Raw genomic sequence first — 17,536 nt, 5'->3', positions numbered from 1 at the left:
CTATTTCTCTTGCCATGAGAATTTATGGTGTTTGAGTTCCTGGCTCTGCAGGCTGTGCCCTGCCCCTGTGATTAAAGGATTGAAAGTGGGCCTAGGGAGATGTCCTGGAATGTAAACGGGTGGAAACCTAATGCAGAGAGTGGGGTGGGAGAACTTACGATTCCAATTAAGGAGTTTCCTCTGAGGTTAATCTCTGGGTAGATCCCACCCTTTCTTTCATGGCCATCCAAGGGACAGTTTAATGGAGGAAACTGGAACTTAATGTGGGTAGCACTGGAGTTTGTCTCCTGTAGCCTTCCTCTATTCCTTTTTGCATTTTTTTTGAGAAGGGGGAGCTTCCTCTGTGAAGAGAAACCCCCAGTCTTTAGAGAGGTGGGAATGTTAGGATTGGTCATTTATTCTTGGCTCCAGAGGTGGAGGTAATGGCTGTGGGGAGAGGGGAGATTTTGCTGTGCATGATGGCCAGTCTCAATGATGATTGTTTTTCTGGTTTTGGCCTACTTTGTTGTTTGTGTAGTTTTCATTTTATGAAATGTTTTACTGTGCGGGCGGTTGTCATTTAAACTCACCTTACAGGTACAAATTCAAAGCACGGGAACTTGATCCCAGAATTCTTGAAGGTGGGCCCATCTTGCCCAAGAAACCACCTGTGAAGCCACCCACTCAGCCTGTTGGCTTTGATTTGGAAATTGAAAAAAGAATCCAGGAGCGTGAGTCAAAGAAGAAATCAGAGGATGAACACTTTGAATTTCATTCCAGACCTTGCCCGACTAAGATCTTGGAAGATGTTGTGGTAAGAATGGTTGAGGCACTGCTTGCAGATGGAAGTGTCCTGCTCTGACCACATATCCACCCCTTTGCACATGTTTGAGTAGATACTATGACCAGAGTGTCATATTAGGAGCTGTAGGTGATAAATATGTCAGAGGTGGATTTTGGAAACTTAAAGTCCAGTAAGGGAGACAACACGTGTGTAAATAATGTAAAATGAGACAGAAATGTTCTAAGAGAAACGACAGTTAAAAGTCCTGTAGGAATTCAAAGGAGATAGTGGTTTCTTCCCGATGGAGGACTCAGGGAATGCTTTGTGAAGAAGGAAGCATTTGACCTGCGCCTCGAGGCTGTGTAGTAGTAGTTGCCCTGGTTGTCATCGTGTAGTTATCACTGTCATAATAGCTCAGACTTCCACTACGTGCCAGGCACTGCTCTAAGCCCTTTTCATATATTAGGTCATTCGTTTTGACCACAAGCCTTCAAGTGGTTTACTCTAATTATCACCAGTTTGAGATGAGCCAGTTGAGGCACAGAGAGGTTAAATGGCATTCCTAGGACATTCAGCTAGTATGGTGGAACAAGGATAAGAATTCAGGCACTGTGGCTCCAGAGTTCAGGATCTTAACACTTCATTATATTGCCTCGCTCATTATCTGGAATCTGGACTTGTAGACATGCAAATGATACGGACTGACGGGGTATTTCAGGCAATGGGAGTGACAAAAAAAGCCTGAAAGTGGAAAACATGGGGCAGTTACTGAGAACTGAATGGGTCAGTTAAGCTGGAAAAGAGAAGTATATCAAGAGGAGCAACTGGAAACTAGATTAGAGAAGTGGGTTCCTATAGTTTGATGGTGAGGAAGAGATGCCACAGTCCAAGAATAAGTAATAGGAGTTCTGCATTTGCGTAAGTGAAAAGATGGTTTTTAGATCCATTTCCATGTAGATGAGGAAACACCCTCTCCCCTCAATTTGGATTGACTTATGTTTAGATACTAAGAACTCTGTTTTTCCTGTCTTCTTTCTTTGTGCTTGCCCTTTAGAGTCACCATGGTTTCAAGTAAAACTGCGCCAATATATTGCCTTGGACTGAGTACTTTTGTGTATTCTCTCTTCTTAGCACTAAGTCAGAGGCTTTAAAAAAGCATGATAATGCTTAGAAATGGTTCTTTCTCTCTGCCCACCCCATATATCTTCTTTCAACTGAGAGCTTTCTGCATTAGACCTCTTTTCTAGTCACAATGTTTTCTTCCTTCTTTCCTTCCTTCCTTTCTTTCTTCCTTCCTTCCTTCCTTCCTTCCTTCCTTCCTTCCTTCCTTCCTTCCTTCCTTCCTTCCTTCATTTTTATTTTGTTAGTTTCAGGTGTACAAAACGACACAGTGATTAGACATTTACACCCCTCACAAAGTGATAACCACCCCACCAAGTCTACTACCCTCCGACACCGTACATAGCTGTTAGGATAACACTGACTATATTCCCCATGCTGTACTTTACATCCCGTGACTATTTTTTTAATTATAGTTGACATTCAATATTATTTTATATTAATTGCAGGTGTACACTGTAGTGGTTAAACATTTATATATTTTATGAAGTGATCCCCCAATAAGTCTAGTACCCATCTGGCACTTTACATAGTTTTTACAATATTATTGACTATATTTCTCATACTGTATTTCACATCCCCGTGACTATTTTGTAACTACCAATTTGTACTTCCTAATCTCTTCACATTTCTCATCTCACCCATCCTCCCAACCCCCCTTCCATTTGTTCTCTGTATCTAGGAGTGTACTTCTGTTTTGTTTGTTTATTCTGTTCTTTAGATTCCACATTGAAGTGAGATCATATGGTATTTGTCTTTCTTAGTCTGACTTATTTCACTTAGCATAATACCCTCTAGGTCCATCCATGTTGTTGCAAATGGTAAGATTTTATTCTTTTTTATGACGGAGTAATATACTTCATTGTATAAATGTATCACAGTTTCTTTATCCAATTGTCTATTGATGGGCATTTTGGTTGTTTCCACATCTTGGCTATTGTGAATTGCGCTGTAGTAAGCATAGGGGTGCATATACCTTTTTGAATTAGTGTTTTGGATTTCTTTGGATTGATACCCAGGAGTGGAATTGCTGGGTCATAAGGTAATTCTATTTTCAATTTTTTGAGGAACCTTCATATTGTTTTCCAGGGTGGCTGCACCAATTTGCAATCCAACCATCAGAGCACAAGGGTTCCCTTTTCTCTGCATCCTCACCAACACTTGTTTGTTGATTTATTGATGATGGCCATTCTGACAGGTGTGAGGTGGTATCTCATTGTGGTTTTTATTTGCATTTCTCTGATGATTAGTGATGTTGAGCATCTTTTCATATGTCTGTTGGCCATCTCTATGTCCTCTTTGGAGAAATGTCTATTCAGATCCTCTGCCCATTTTTTAATTGGAGTGTTTTTTTTTTTTTTTTCCTTTGGTGTTGAGTTATATGAGTTTTTAAAAAAAATTTTGGATATTAACCCCTTATCAGATGTATCATTGGCAAATATCCTCCCATTCAGTAGGAAGTCTTTTCATTTTATTGATGGTGTTATACCAACTTTTAAGAAAACTCTTTCCACCCAAATGATCAGTCTTTAAAAGCTGTGCCACATTTGTCATTACCCGCCAAAGAAACAGTGCTCTGAATACAAGGAAAATGTAGGTTATATGCAGACTTCAGAATCCGAGAGCCCAGAGGGCTCAGTGTTTTCATTTTACACACTAGAAAATCAAGGCCCAGAGGAGAGAAATAACTTTCTCCAGGTTTCTGTGATATTCATTGGGCACCTTGTTTTTAATAACATCTTCTTTTCCCCCTGCTACAAGTTTTGATTTAATTCACATACCACCCTTTCAGTATTTGGTACTATATCCTTGTATCTCATATACCAGTATTGACTTTACATATTCTTAAAATCAGCTCATTTTAAAAGTGATTTTAAAGGGAACATTAAATCACTACGTAGATGGAAAAACAGTATTTTTGACATGAATAACAACAAAAATAGCTACTACTTATATAAAGCTTATTAGGTGCCAAGTTTTAATCTAAAATCTTTATATAATAACTGGCTTCTCATAATAACCCTGTGAGGTAAACACTGTAGGTAATATTATCAATGTATTTTACGGTTAGGAAATATAGAGGTTAAATAACTAGGCAGTGGCAGAGCTCGGATATGAATCTAAGGAGTATGGTTCCAGGGTCCATGCTCTTGAATTAAAATAGAAAGTTCTTAGGAAAATATGTGATTATTTGAAAAACAATCTGCATCCCACCTAACATCCTCTTCCATATCACCAGTCATACCTGAACTTCACTTTTAGAAACTGATTTAGGAAATTGGTTTGGCAATTTGTTGTACTTCGGAAATACTTGTGTCAAGTGGTAAGTGGGGGAGGGTGAATAGAATTCATTAGGAGTTAGTTGAGCTCTTAGAATAGCGTCGTACCAGGTTATGCCTTGTTGAGAATTCTGGATAAACAGATCAGCAAATCACTAGTAAGTAAGATGCAACTGAATTGGTGTGCTATGCTGTAGGGACGTGTGCCAATTCCAGCTGGTTCTCACAGTCCTCTGGGGATCTTATTACGTAAACAGATTCCTGGGCCCCACCCCTGGAGTTTTAATTTGTTAGGTGCAGAATAGATTAGAGAGAACCCGGTGAAGAGTTTAGTGTCTGACACAGTAAGCAGGCCTGTTATTCATAATAACTATCATTTTATCGCATGCTTACATTGTACTGAGCGTTTTATGTAGATTATTTTATTTTTCATAACAACTCTTTAAGAGGTAGGTTCTATTTTTGTGCTTATTTTTCAGATGAGGAAAGAGACCTGAGTGGTATCTAGTATGCAGAGCCAGGATTTGAACCGTCGTCTCCTTAAGCACTATCATTCCACCCCACAGTGCTAACTGTGAGCGTTGTTTATTTTGGCGAACATAGTTTTTGAGTCTGATGCTGGCTGTTTGCAGTGCTCTCAAATTTCCAGGGATTTCACTTCATCTCTTGGTTTCTAGAGAAGCAAAGCATAGGAGACATCAGATGTATTCGCTTCCACCCTCTTCATTTTTTAGAAAGGGAGGCAGTGGAAGAGGAATGTGACTTGCCCATTTTTGAAAGTTGGTGGCAGAACTGAGATTAGGTCTCTTACCTTCTAGTCTTGGACTTGTATAGCAGCGCAGATGAGCCTGCTTCCCAGAGCCCACATGGAGCTTGTCTGTCTGCCACTGTTGTTCCCACTTGTGCCCTCCTGGTGCTGAAGCTCTCTGTTCATGTTCCCTTACAATATTTCTTGTGCTCTCCCACCTGTGGTTGATAGGTGGCAAGGAGACAACGGGGCTGATGAGAGATGGGCTTGGGCAGCAGCAGGCCCGGAGGCAGAGATGAAAAAAGGGCTCTTGGGGCAGAGGTAGAGTGATGAAAGCCTTGAGCCCCAGGGTGTGAAATGTGAACTTGGTGCCGACATCTAGTGTGGGAGCTGGGGCACCTCAGAGGTGGATGTGGTGTCAGTGAGGCCAGTGAGTAATTTTAGCAGTGATATTTTAGGGATGACTTGGGGAGACCAGCAGGCTTTTTTTTTTCTGTGCTCCCTGAGATAACACTGCTTCATAGCAATTTCCTAACTACTCTGGCACACGCCTGAGAACTTGTCCCAGGGTGCTTGGAGGCATATCCTGCCTCAGGGAGAAGTGCTCACCCCTAACACCCCCATTCCCTATCCTGGGCTGCTTTTCCTAAATGTGTCATCTGTCCACCCACATTGCCCACTTCTGAGGACTCATGTCATTCTGAAATAATCCCTCTTTTTGCTATTTTCCCACTCTGCATCCTCTTTAGAGTTACCTTCCCGAGCTTCCCATTAGAGCTTCTCTCCGTTATCCTTTAGTTCCCTATCCTGCTAGGTTTCTTCAGAGCACTTGTGAAAATTGGGAGATACTTAATTTGTTCCTTTTTCATTGTCTCTTTCCTCCACTAGAATGTGAGCTCCCTGAGAGCAGGGACCATGGATATCTGTATTGTTCACTTCTGTATCCCCAGAACCTAGCATGACAGCATAGGCACTCCAACATTGATAACTGAGTAAGTGACCATACAAGCTGAAATGCTCCAGCCTGTGTTTCTAGCCTGTGTTAGAAACTGGGAATTCAAAGGTGGAATACGAAACAGGCCTTGTCCTGAAAGTGTTCACTGTCTGGTGGAGCAGATTGACTTGTAAACAAATAAGGATAGTAATATTAATCAATCTCGGTTCATTGAAAAATTGCTACTACTTGTAGGTTCTGTGGAGAAGACAGTTGGCAACATCGCTGCTCTGAAGGAAATTATAACTAAAAAACAATTTAAAATAGAAAAACTAGAAGCTATCTTTGTTTCTAGAAACCCAGTTTTCTTTTCTTTATTTCTGGTTGACTTTGGTTACAGTGGAGATGGGGTGTGGGTGGATAGTTGCTGCAAAGTTGATTTTCATAAATCACCCTTCCCTCTCTCCCAACTAACTAGGAGGATTGATCCCACTTATAAATAATCTCTTTCATGGCTTACTTATTAGCGATTTCCATTGCTTTTCTTTTAAAATGCACATCGCTCTGCTGGGTAAGTGCAGAGGGGAAAAACAGGAAAAGAGGGATTATTTTAGAACAAAATGAGTCTTCAGATATTTATTTCCAATTCTTTGTCTTATGAAAAGAAAAAAACAAAAATCTGAGGCCTGAAGGCTATGTAATGTGCCCAGGGTTATACCAGTTGGAATCAAAGCTGGACCTGACTCCCTGTTCACTGTTCTTCTCACTCCCACGTGCCCTGGTGTGTTCGAGCAAGACGTTGGTGCCCACCTGTATAGGATGTAGTAGAACAACAGATTTTGTTTTATGTGAAGCGTTATTTGAAAGCTCATTTCATGGACCTTTGTCACTTAGATGACAAGTTTTGCTATATTGGATTTCACTATGCTAGTGCTCCTGGCTTTCTTTACGAAACATATCAGAACTTTCACTGCAAAATGAGCATTCCCTTTGCAGTGGCACCTTGGGGGGGGGTGTATAAATTCTTTCCAATGATTGATATTGTCCTAAGCATTTTGGAAAAGCCACTTGTCTTGGATCCTGTGGCACAGTCTTTTGGATCTCTTTAGTGATGGAAAATCTTTCTATTTTAAAGATTAATTTGCTTTTAGAAGCTAGTCTAAAGTCATTTGGAACTGAAATTTCAGAGTAGTCCAAGATAATAGATCTGGAAACAGTTTAAAAGTAAAGATTGAGCGACTACCTTCCATGGCCAAAAAATGGGCTTTGAAAGCCACTCTAAGAAAGACATCCCAAACATGTTCTGAGCAGTTGCAGCATTGCTGGGATTAAGGAGAGGTCTCCCAAGGTATAAATTAGAGTCCAAGAGTCTTAGAGTCCAGGGTATAAATTCTATTATTACTATAGTCATTCAACAAACATTTACTAAATGTTTGGCCTTATACTTGTTAAGGTCTGTGTTAGGTGCTAGCGATGACGGAATGCCAGTCCCCACTCTCAAAGCACTCAGGCTAACAGGAGGTGCGTATCTAAATAAACAAGTGCAATGAAGTTTTGTATGTACTGTGATAGAACTGTATACAGGGCAGAGAGGGGTCAGTTCTGTAGGTTCCGGAAGTGGAGAGATCTATTGAAAGGCTTTATAAAGAGGAGATGCTTCACTGGAGACTTGAAAAGAAGGGTTAAATGCTCCCAAACATTTCAGAGCGCGCACAAGCGAAGTATTGAGTTGAGAACCAGTGTTAGATTTTGGCAGCTGCCATGAAGTAGATTATTGTTGTTGGACGGTGATGCGGAAGATTGGGTGAGAGGTAAGGCTGCAGAGTCCGGCAGGGTACCAGATTATGAAGTGCCTTGTACTTCATGCCAAGACATTTGGTTCACTATAGGCAGTAGGAGCCATTGAAGAATTTTAAGTCAGGAAGTAACATCATACGTGTTTTAGAAAAATAACTCTGACTATATACAGGAGGTGGCTTGGAGGAATGAGATGAGAGGCTGAAAGACTATTAGAAGGCGTGTGGAATGGTGGCCTGTGGTGTGGCAGTGAAGAGTCAGAGAGGAAGCAGAATGGGGAGCTGATGGGGCAACATGTGCATATGAGAAAGGTTGTGTGTTTTTTTTTAATTGACCTGGTCATACACTTCTTTTAAAATAACAGCCCAAGAGATACTATTTTGTAGTTGGTATTAATTGCCAGATTCATGACAGGGTATAAATTCTATGAGAATGAGAAAGTGCTTATGGAAGGAACATCTTTCTAAAATGTGTTAGTTTTGAGTGATGTGCTCAGTATGGTGCACATAACTCAGTGTGCGAAGATTTGAAGTGTTGACAGTGCTTTGGAATCATGAAGGGAAAAGTCTTTGGAGTAGTTGAATGTATTAGAATTACAGAATATAAATACCTCTTAATCCACTCTCAAAGAGATGTGAGAGTTAATGGCTTGGTGTTCTTTTCAGAGTTTATTTTCTATGCTTAGATTGAGTATATATACATTTTAAAAACATACAAAAACAATGTTCTCTGTTTCAGGAACTTGTTTCTCCTCCCTTGATATTGTGAACACTGTCCTATGTTAGTAATAAAGATTTATTTTATTCTTTTTGATGGTTGTATAATATTCTGTTGTGTGTATGTACCACAAGAAAGGATAAAACCGATTCTTCTTGATAAATAATTGAGTTATTTGCAATTTGTATTCTTTTAAAAAATGTTGTATTGAAATATACCAAAAAAAAACCCATCAAAACTGAACTAAACAAGAGACCAAATACGGGAGGTATAATATTGGGTGAAAGAGAATGACCCCGTAAAAATGTAATACCTAATTTCCAAAGGTTGTATCAGTTTATGTCCCATGCCCTTACCCAGGTGCCCACTTAACACATGCCAACACTGGTATTAGTCAGTCTTTTAAATACCATGTTTCCCTGAAAATAAGACCAGGTCTTATATTCGTTTTTACTCTAAAAGACACATTAGGGTTTATGTTCAGGGGATGTCATCCTGAAAAATCATGCTATAGATTATTTTCCGATTAGGTCTTATTTTCGAGGAAACACGGTATTAGTCTTATAGGTGAAAAATACCTTGTTTTAATTTATATTGTTAAAAGTTATTGACATTGATCCTGTTTGAATATCTTTGTGAACTGCTTCTTCAGATCTTTACCCATTTATTTGGCAAAAGGAAATTAGATGCATTTGGAAGGTTTTTTGTTTGTTTGGAGAGATTGGGGTATAGAAAAGAAGAGAAAATATTGGCATTAATTTGTCTTTGTTATGGTGTGTGTTTTTCATAAATACCAAAAAAGATTTTGATGAATTCTAGTTTTACTGAATCTACAACTCACACTATGTCCCTGTTGTCTGCTGCTCTTCTGTCATGACAGTCTGCCTTTGGAGTGCTACCGCAGACCAGGTCTGCCTTGCTCTTAGCTGGGTTATAACGAAACACTGAAATACTAGCCTTTTCTTGATTCCTGGTATGTGAACTTCCTTTTAAGCAAGGGATTTAATCTCATCACACAGCCTTGGGGAGATTGTTCTGGGATGTCTAATTCAGTTGCTTCCTCCTTCAAGGGTGTTCCTGAAAAGAAGCTGCTTCCAATTACTGTCCCCAAGTCACCAGCCTTTGCATTGAAGAACAGAATCCGAATGCCCACCAACGATGAGGTAATTCCCTGGGGTGGTGGTTTCTTCTTCTGCATAATCAATCTGTCAAGCATTATTCTTTCTTAAACGTAATGGAATTCAGGGCAGTCACTCTTGTCTGGAGTTGTCTTTCACAGTGGGTGAGAACATTTGGTCATCTTTTTTGCTCCTCTAAGAGCAAAGCAGTTGGTAAGGGTATGCATCTTCTTGCAGTGGTAACTGTTTGCAACCTATTGGAGGCCTGTCCATTTCTATAGCATTGAAAATCAGCCTATCACTGTAACATGAATCAAACATTGCCCGATCCCTATACTCTGTTTTGACTGAGCTATTGTCACCATTCAGTGAGGACTTCTAAATTCACACTAAGCAGTTACGTTCACCTGCCCTATCTCCATTAACCCAGAGGTTGCAAAGGTGACCGTGTGGTGATGGTTCATGAAATATTGGAATACATAAACTGTCACTGGTCAGGCTAGTTTCTTGTTACATCGCCCATTTTATCTATAAATATCCAGAGTTAGGGTAATTTTATAGCAGATCCCAAGCATAAGTCTTTTTATAGGTTCATTTGAAACTAAAATACACAGTAATCTTATGTTACCAGCTTAAACCCAAACAACTTACTTGGTCCTATTCTGGGTTTGGCAACCCATTAACTCCCAGTCACATGTTTTAGTGGAGTCTAGATGGAGGGTGGGTCAAAGAAGAGACCAAGGTGTGTGTTTGTTTCCTACCTTCCTTCAGTTCTTTATTGTATTCACACTGTTTATCTCATTTAGATTTAAAGCCTTCTGTGAAAGACTTTAGACCCCTTAGGAATAGTTGTGTTAGGCCTTTTTTATGTGCTTTCACATTGGCCTCATCCCTGTGAGTTGGTAGGTGACTTAAGTATTATCCCTCTTTGATAGACACGGAAGCTGAGACACCTAAGAGGTTGAATGACTTGCCTTAATTAATGACTTCTCTCAAATAACGTCTTCTGACTCCACATTCTGAGGAAGTAAGAGTGAGGAGTCTTGTATCTAAACTGCGCTTTTTCCCTTAGGAAGAGGAGCCGGTAGTGATAAGAGCTCAACCTGTCCCACATTTTGGGGTGCCTTTTAAGCCCCACATCCCAGAGGCAAAAACTGTGGAAGTATGCCCTTTCTCTTTTGATTCTCGAGACAAAGAACGTCAGTTACAGAAGGAGAAGAAAATAAAAGAACTGCAGAAAGGGGAGGTAGGTGTTTCCATTTCTACAAGTAGCATAATACTACTGTTCTTTGATTCCTCAAAGGTAATCTTTTTTGTTGTACTTTTAACTATAAAATCGCTGACTTCCTTTGATCCCTTTAAGAACCTTATGAAGCATAACTAGGTCAAGTAACTTTAATAACCTTTCTGGCACGGGAGGTTAAGTGTCTTGCCCATGATTATGCTGCCATTGCTGCCGATATTGGGAGGAACCTAGATTTCCTTTTAAACCTTTTACTCTTTCTGCTACACCATGTTGCATTGAAAACTGGCCTTTCCTATTTTTGAGATTCATCCAAGTATTCTGGAGCAGCTATTGTTTTCTGGCTAGAAAGTCCTCATCTGAAATCTTTCTGTCCTATCAGGTGCCCAAGTTCAAGGCGCTTCCTTTGCCTCACTTTGATACTGTTAACCTGCCAGAGAAGAAGGTGAAGAACACAACCCAGATTGAACCTTTCTGCTTGGAGACTGACAAAAGAGGTGCCGTGAAGGCACAGACCTGGAAGCACCAGGTAAGGGACGGGAGAGCAGCTAAGATGTTAATTGCTCGATTGTTGGTTTGTTAGACTGGGTAGACCCACTACACTGAAATTCATCTGGGAACTAACATACTGGATTATTTTAAGGTCTCTTGCTCTAAATCAAGGGTCAGCAAACCTTTTCTATAAAAGACCAGATAGTAAACACTTTTAGGTTTTGTAGGCTACATTTGGTCTCTGTTACACATTGTGTGTCTGTGCGTGCGTGTGTGTGTTTCAACCCTTTACAATTGTGAAAACCATTCTTAGCTGAAGGGCTGTGCAGAAAGAAGTTGAAAGCTGGAGTTGGCCTACAGGCTGAAGTTTGCCGACCGCTGCTCTGAGTGCTCATCTGGGGAATGTGTGAACTGGCGAGCTTTCTTTTGTGTGTTGGGAGTTTCTTTAAGATCTCATCTATTTCATCTGTTAGACTTGTTCATTAAATGTTCACTCCCTTCTATGGGTGTTCTGATAAGAAACGGTGAGAATAGATTCTCAATATGATACGCTATTTTCTCTACATAGTGTGCTATTTGCTATTTATAGATGACAGGTGATTAAAAACAATTAATTGGTTGTTGGCTGGTGTAATTGGGTTCTAGTTCTGCCTTATCTGGAAAAAAACTTTCTGGAATCCCTTAGTTTGTCGGTATTTTTATTTTTTATTTTTTAATTTAATTTAATTTTTTATTAGTTTCAGGTGTACACAACAATTTCATGTATACAAAGCATTTCACCCCTCACAAAGTGGTAACTCCCCTCCCCCAATCTATTGCCCCTCTGACATTGTATATGTTACAATTCCATTGACTCTATTTCCTATGCTATATACTCCATATCCTGTGACTATATATATATTACATTATAGTTGACATACAGTATTATTCAGCTTCAGCCTCAGGTGTGCACTGCAGTGGTCAGGCACCTACACCATCCTTGAGGTGGTCTCCCTAATAAAACAAGTGCCCATCTGACACCCTACAAAATCTTTACAACATTATTGATTATATTCCCCAAACTGTCTTTCATATCCCCATGGCAATATTGTAGTTACCAAGAGACTCTTTCTGTTTACTTTGCTGATTTATTCAGTTCTTTAGATTCCACATATAAATGAGATCATATGGTAGTTGTCTTTCTCTGACTGACTTATTTCACTTCGCATAATGTTCTCTGGGTCCAACCATATCATTGCAAATGGTAAGATTTCATTCTGCTTTATAGCCAAATAACACTCCATTGAATAAATGTACCATGGTTTCTTAATCCAGTCGTCTACCGATGGGCTTTTTGGTTGTTTCCAAGCTTTGGCTATTGTAAATAGTGCTGCAATAAACATAGGGGTGTCAATATTTTTATATCATCACTTATCCTGGACTCTGTCCAAAAGTGACTCTGCCCTAATTTTTATAGGAAGTCACCCCACTTGAAGCCCAAGAGATGTGATTGCCAACGTGACTGAACATAGACCTCTTGTTGGCATTCCCTAGGAAAGCTCAGGACTGTTGTTTTGAAAGTACTACTGAATCTCTCATTCAAGGACCATGATACAGAATGTCTGTGTGATGTATTTTCCATAAAAAAAATTTTTTTTTAAGTTTTTCAGACATACACAGAAGTAGAGAGAATAGTATCATGAACTTCCATGAATCTGTCACCTGGTTCTATAATGATCAAAACATGGAAAATCTTATTTCATCTACACTTCTACCTACTTATCTCTACACTAGATCCTTCTACTTGCGCAGGATTACTTTGAAGCAAATCCTAGGTATCAGCTCATTTCATCCAAAAATATTTCAGTATGTATCTTTAAAATATAAGGATTATAAAAAAGTAACACTATTATGATAGTAAAAATATTAATCCCTTGATAGTGACAGATAGTTAGCATTCATATATGCCCAAATCTCTCATAATTTTTTTTAAACAGTCGAATTGTTCAAATCAGGACCCCCCAGAATATCCACATATAGCGTTTGTTTGATAAATCTTTAAATCCCCTTTAATCTATAGGCTCTTCAACTTGCATTTTATACATTGAATAAACTGGATTGTTTGTCCCATAGGTTTTCCACAGTCTGGGTTTCGGTGACTGCAGTCCCATGGTGGTGTTTAATATGTTCCTCTATCTCCTGTGTTTCCTGTAGATGAGCAGTTAGAGCTAGGGGCTTGATTAAATTCTGGTTAGATTCTTTTTATGGTTGTCAGAGCACTTTATAGGTGATTACATCCGGGAGTGTACAACGTCTACTTCTTTTGGGGGGCGGATTTTAAGATAGGCTTTAAAAGTACAGTTGACCCTTGAACAATGCAGGTCTGAACTGCACAAGTCCACTTATGTGCGGATTTGTTTCAGTAAAGACTGTACATGTAACTTCTCTTCCTTACGATTTTCTTAATAACACTTTCTGTTCTCTGATTTACTTTATTGAAAGAATAGAGTATGTAATACACAAAATATGTATCAATTGATTGTTTACGTTATTGGTAAGGCTTCTGGTCAACAGTAGGCTATTAGGGAAGTTTTGGAGTCAAAAGTCATGCGAGGATTTTCAACTGTGTAGAGGGTCAGCACCCCTAACCCCTGCACTTTGCAAGGGTCAAAGGTATCTTAAAGGTACTTTCTAGTTCTCAGTGGGTTTAGATGTTGTCAATCTGATATACCCATTGTGAAACAGGTTGTAAGTGGGGTTTAGATTAAATCATCTGTCTTTATTGACGAAGAAGTTAGAAACATTAGAACTTGAGCCCTGGAGGTGGTAGTCATGGAAAGTTATCTGACTGGCTTTCTTTTCAATAGCTGGAGGAAGAACTGAAACAGCAGAAAGAAGCAACTTGCTTCAAGGCTCGTCCAAACACTGTCATCTCCCAGGAGCCCTTTGTTCCCAAGAAAGAGAAAAAATCCGTTGCTGGTAATATTACATGTACTCTTAAGGGATTGGGGCGGAGTCGTCAGACTTCCAGGGGGAATGCCTGGGACTCAGTTGTGTCAGTATAGCACAGAAGCATGTGCCTTAAGAGGATCTAGTTTTTCCCCCCCAGACCCAGTCTTTTGCCTTTCTTGAACCCAGCAGTTATGTTGAGTTGCAGAATGTGGTGGGGCCAGATTCCTAGAGCAAGACCCTAGGCAGAGGCAGCTGGCATTTCAATAAGTTCCAGGCTTTGCCCACCCAAGGGGTAGCAAGTAAGTGAGGGAGGGAGAGCCAGGACCTCTTCCTGGAGTTCACCCTGAAGCAAGTCTTAGATGCTAAACATTTGATTCCTTAAGCACTGGGCAGAATGTCAGAAAATGGGGATTCTTCTCTTACATCTGTCTCAAGATCACTGTGGTTTTGAGCAAGCTACTTCACCAGTGTGGGTCGTGCTCTTCTCCTAATTAGATGATTTCCAGGGGCTTTTGCACCCTCAAAATTCTAAGACTTTGTATGTGGTTTACTCCACCTGTGTTTCATAAAGCTTCCTTAGAGCTCAGCTCTTCTGTGGCCGTGCGTGTCTGCCTCTCTCTGCATCTGTGGGGCTCGGCTTATGCAAGTGCTGCTTGTGCACCAACCTTCTCTCTGTTTCTGTACTCAGAGAGCCTTTCTGGTTCTCTAGTTCAGGAACCTTTTCAGCTGGCCACTGAGAAGAGAGCCAAGGAGCGGCAAGAGCTGGAGAAGAAAATGGCTGAGGTAGAAGCCCAGAGAGTCCAGCAGTTGGAGGAAGCCAGGCAGCAGGAGGAAGAGCAGCAGAAGAAGGAGCTGGCCAGGCTACGGAAAGAACTGGTAACTGGGCAGCAGGAGTGCTGACTGACCTACGGTTGGCTGTTTTGTTTTATCTGTACCTTGCCTTGTTCCAGAAGGATCTATGGTGGCCTACAGCAAAGACGAGTACAAGCAGGCAATCACACAAACCACGGGTGGTGACAACATGGAGATGTGAACGAGGCTAAAGCTGTGATCCTCGTGTCTGCTAAGTTTGAGCCATAACTTTGGCCCTTTTTCGGAAGCAACCTGTCAGTTACAGAACTCACAGTGTTCATGAGATATAAACAAGCTAGTTGTTTTAAAAGTACATTTATCCTTAGTAACTAATTTAGACAGAATTTCTTCCAAGGGTCTTCATAAAGAGGAAATCATGAGGCATAACTATACACAGTTACTCATTACTTAACTTATTTTTATTTCCTTAAGGCTTAAGAAAACCAAGGTGTTTTACAATTAGACAAGAATTGTCTAATTAGGGAAGGACATGGGAATTGGGCGGTAACTGTGTTTTCCTTTTCCTGTTAATACTTTCCTCAAATCCTTCGGAGTAATAGTGCGTATCGGTCCATGTGACCCTCCATGCTAACACTAGCATAATGATTTAGATATTACTTATACAAAAAGAAAGCTTAATTCACATTAAGGCCCTTTTCATTGATAGGGCAGAAAACCTCATTAACCGCAGTAATGAGGAAGAACCCAGTTTTAGATGGAACTTCATATGATTAATAAAAGGATGAATCTAGAAATACGTAAGTTGTTGAGATTTTGTCTAACAGTGCTAAGCCAGCTGCGGATACAGTGGTTGGCAGAGGTGACTGTGGCCACAGGAAGGCTCTAAGGACAAACTATTAAAAGGGACTAGCTTCTCGGCAATATTCAAGCTATCATTTTCTGATTGGATGAAAAAACAATACAATCCCCACTCCACATACACTCACAAAACCAGCCTTTTTTTCCATCCTCAGGTTCTCTGATTTTTCTTCACTGCTTAGTTACCCTCCTCTTGTGTTTGCCCTTGTCCCCGTCATAGAGCTGTTTCTTCCAGCGACTCTCCTACGGCACAGTTCAGCCAATGCTGGTTAGCTCTCTGCTAATCTGGCTTCACTCAGCATTGATTGTAGATTGCCCAGAAGGATGGATGGGACCATGCCTTCTCCCTGCAACCCTCCCTCCTTAATGTGTTTTTTGGTCCATGCTTTTGGTGAATATTAAGACTCAATAAGTTTAAGGTTGTACTCTAGTGAATTCTTAACATGTATCTCTTCTCTGCTGCAATTGAGTCCAGCCCCATTGCACCCTAGTAATAAACAGTCAAATGGGGATGGGTTTGACATCTTTAGTGTAAGCTGAGGGACTGTGCAGACTGGAATAGAAACCTACTTGGGCTCCAAAGCTCATGTGCTTTTCCATTATACTTTGTTGCCTTTTTCCTCCCTCTTTAAATTAGTGACTGGGATCTGTCAAACTATACAAACATTTTCTCAAGGAAAGAAAAAGAAACTGTAAGCATAGTTTTCTAACATCCTTATCAGTGGTAACTTTATTTTTTTTACTTTGCAGGTGCACAAGGCAAACCCAATACGCAAGTACCAGGGTGTGGACATAAAATCAAGTGACCAGCCTCTGACTGTGCCGGTATCTCCCAAGTTCTCCACTCGATTCCACTGCTAAGCTCAGCTGCGAGCTGCAGACACACCTGGGAACAGGAGCTACTCTTTCCATCAGACCAGGGGCCTTGTTTCTTTGTCACCAGGGCATGGAGAGAACCCATTGCTCCAGACTTTTCTTTACCAGTGCCAAGCAGAGCATACCTGACAAGTGTGGGCCCTGATTTTGTTGAGAATTGTTTTCCTACTTTACTGAGGCTGATAATGAGACTCAATTCATCTATGTCGCGATCAGACTCCATGTAGTTACTGCCTTTGAACCGTCAGTTGACCTTTAATATGGGTTTTAACTCTGACTGAGATTTAAAGTCTCTGTATCAGCACAGTGTAATTTCTATTGCCCCTTCCCTCACTCCTTTTTTTTTTTTTTTTCTATTTTAATCAGAAAATAAAGATAGTTAAATACTGAGATAGGATTTAAGTCATGGCTTCAATGAGGAACAATTAGGGTATCAGATTCTTTCCTCTTCTGTGCACAACATGAATTTAGAGTTAAGGAGCCCTTTGCTGTGAGGGGGATCGCATCACTGCGCAGCCAGGAGGAGCCTGCATGGCGTGCTGGCGAACCTCGCAGCCGCCGTCTGCGGGCATTGGGCAGAGCTGCTGCTAAGGCACGGCCTTCCCTCCCCTGTGCCGATAACCACAGAACGCTATGCAGCACACATTTCAGTCCTCCAGTAACCTGGGCTGGAATAAATATGTTTGTCTTCCTCTCCCTGACTTCGTAATGTGATCTTTTAAAATTTGTCAAGCCCCTTTGGAGGTCACATCTTATTGAGGAAATGGGTATTTTGAGAGGAAGGTCCAGGAACTTTTAAAAGCACAGGCTTTCCTTAAAGGAAAGTGCTTTGTAACGTTTCTGTGTTA

General features: G+C 40.5%; 1 protein-coding gene across 9 annotated transcripts in view; it reads left to right on the top strand.

The window, feature by feature from the left end:
- Positions 1 to 17,078, top strand: part of TPX2 (TPX2 microtubule nucleation factor) — a 53,610-nt gene extending 36,532 nt beyond the window's left edge. For 6 of the 9 annotated variants that reach the window (XM_074317479.1, XM_019748526.2, XM_074317478.1 and 3 more), the window contains exons 12-18: positions 577 to 793; positions 9,428 to 9,520; positions 10,548 to 10,721; positions 11,101 to 11,247; positions 14,057 to 14,168; positions 14,830 to 15,017; positions 16,563 to 17,078. In XM_074317479.1, coding sequence (XP_074173580.1) covers positions 577 to 793; positions 9,428 to 9,520; positions 10,548 to 10,721; positions 11,101 to 11,247; positions 14,057 to 14,168; positions 14,830 to 15,017; positions 16,563 to 16,673 — 1,042 coding nt within the window. In that variant the 3' untranslated portion in view covers positions 16,674 to 17,078. The remainder of the gene's footprint in view (positions 1 to 576; positions 794 to 9,427; positions 9,521 to 10,547; positions 10,722 to 11,100; positions 11,248 to 14,056; positions 14,169 to 14,829; positions 15,018 to 16,562) is intronic. The other 3 variants (XM_074317483.1, XM_074317482.1, XM_074317480.1) reach the window with 2 other exon arrangements.
- The last annotated feature ends 458 nt before the right edge of the window (positions 17,079 to 17,536 follow it).

Source organism: Rhinolophus sinicus, linkage group LG13 (genome assembly GCF_036562045.2).
Source record: "Rhinolophus sinicus isolate RSC01 linkage group LG13, ASM3656204v1, whole genome shotgun sequence".
NCBI classification, from domain to species: Eukaryota; Metazoa; Chordata; class Mammalia; order Chiroptera; family Rhinolophidae; genus Rhinolophus; species Rhinolophus sinicus.
The sequence above is the reverse complement of the archived record's forward strand: the minus strand, read 5'-3'. Positions and strand labels throughout refer to the sequence as shown.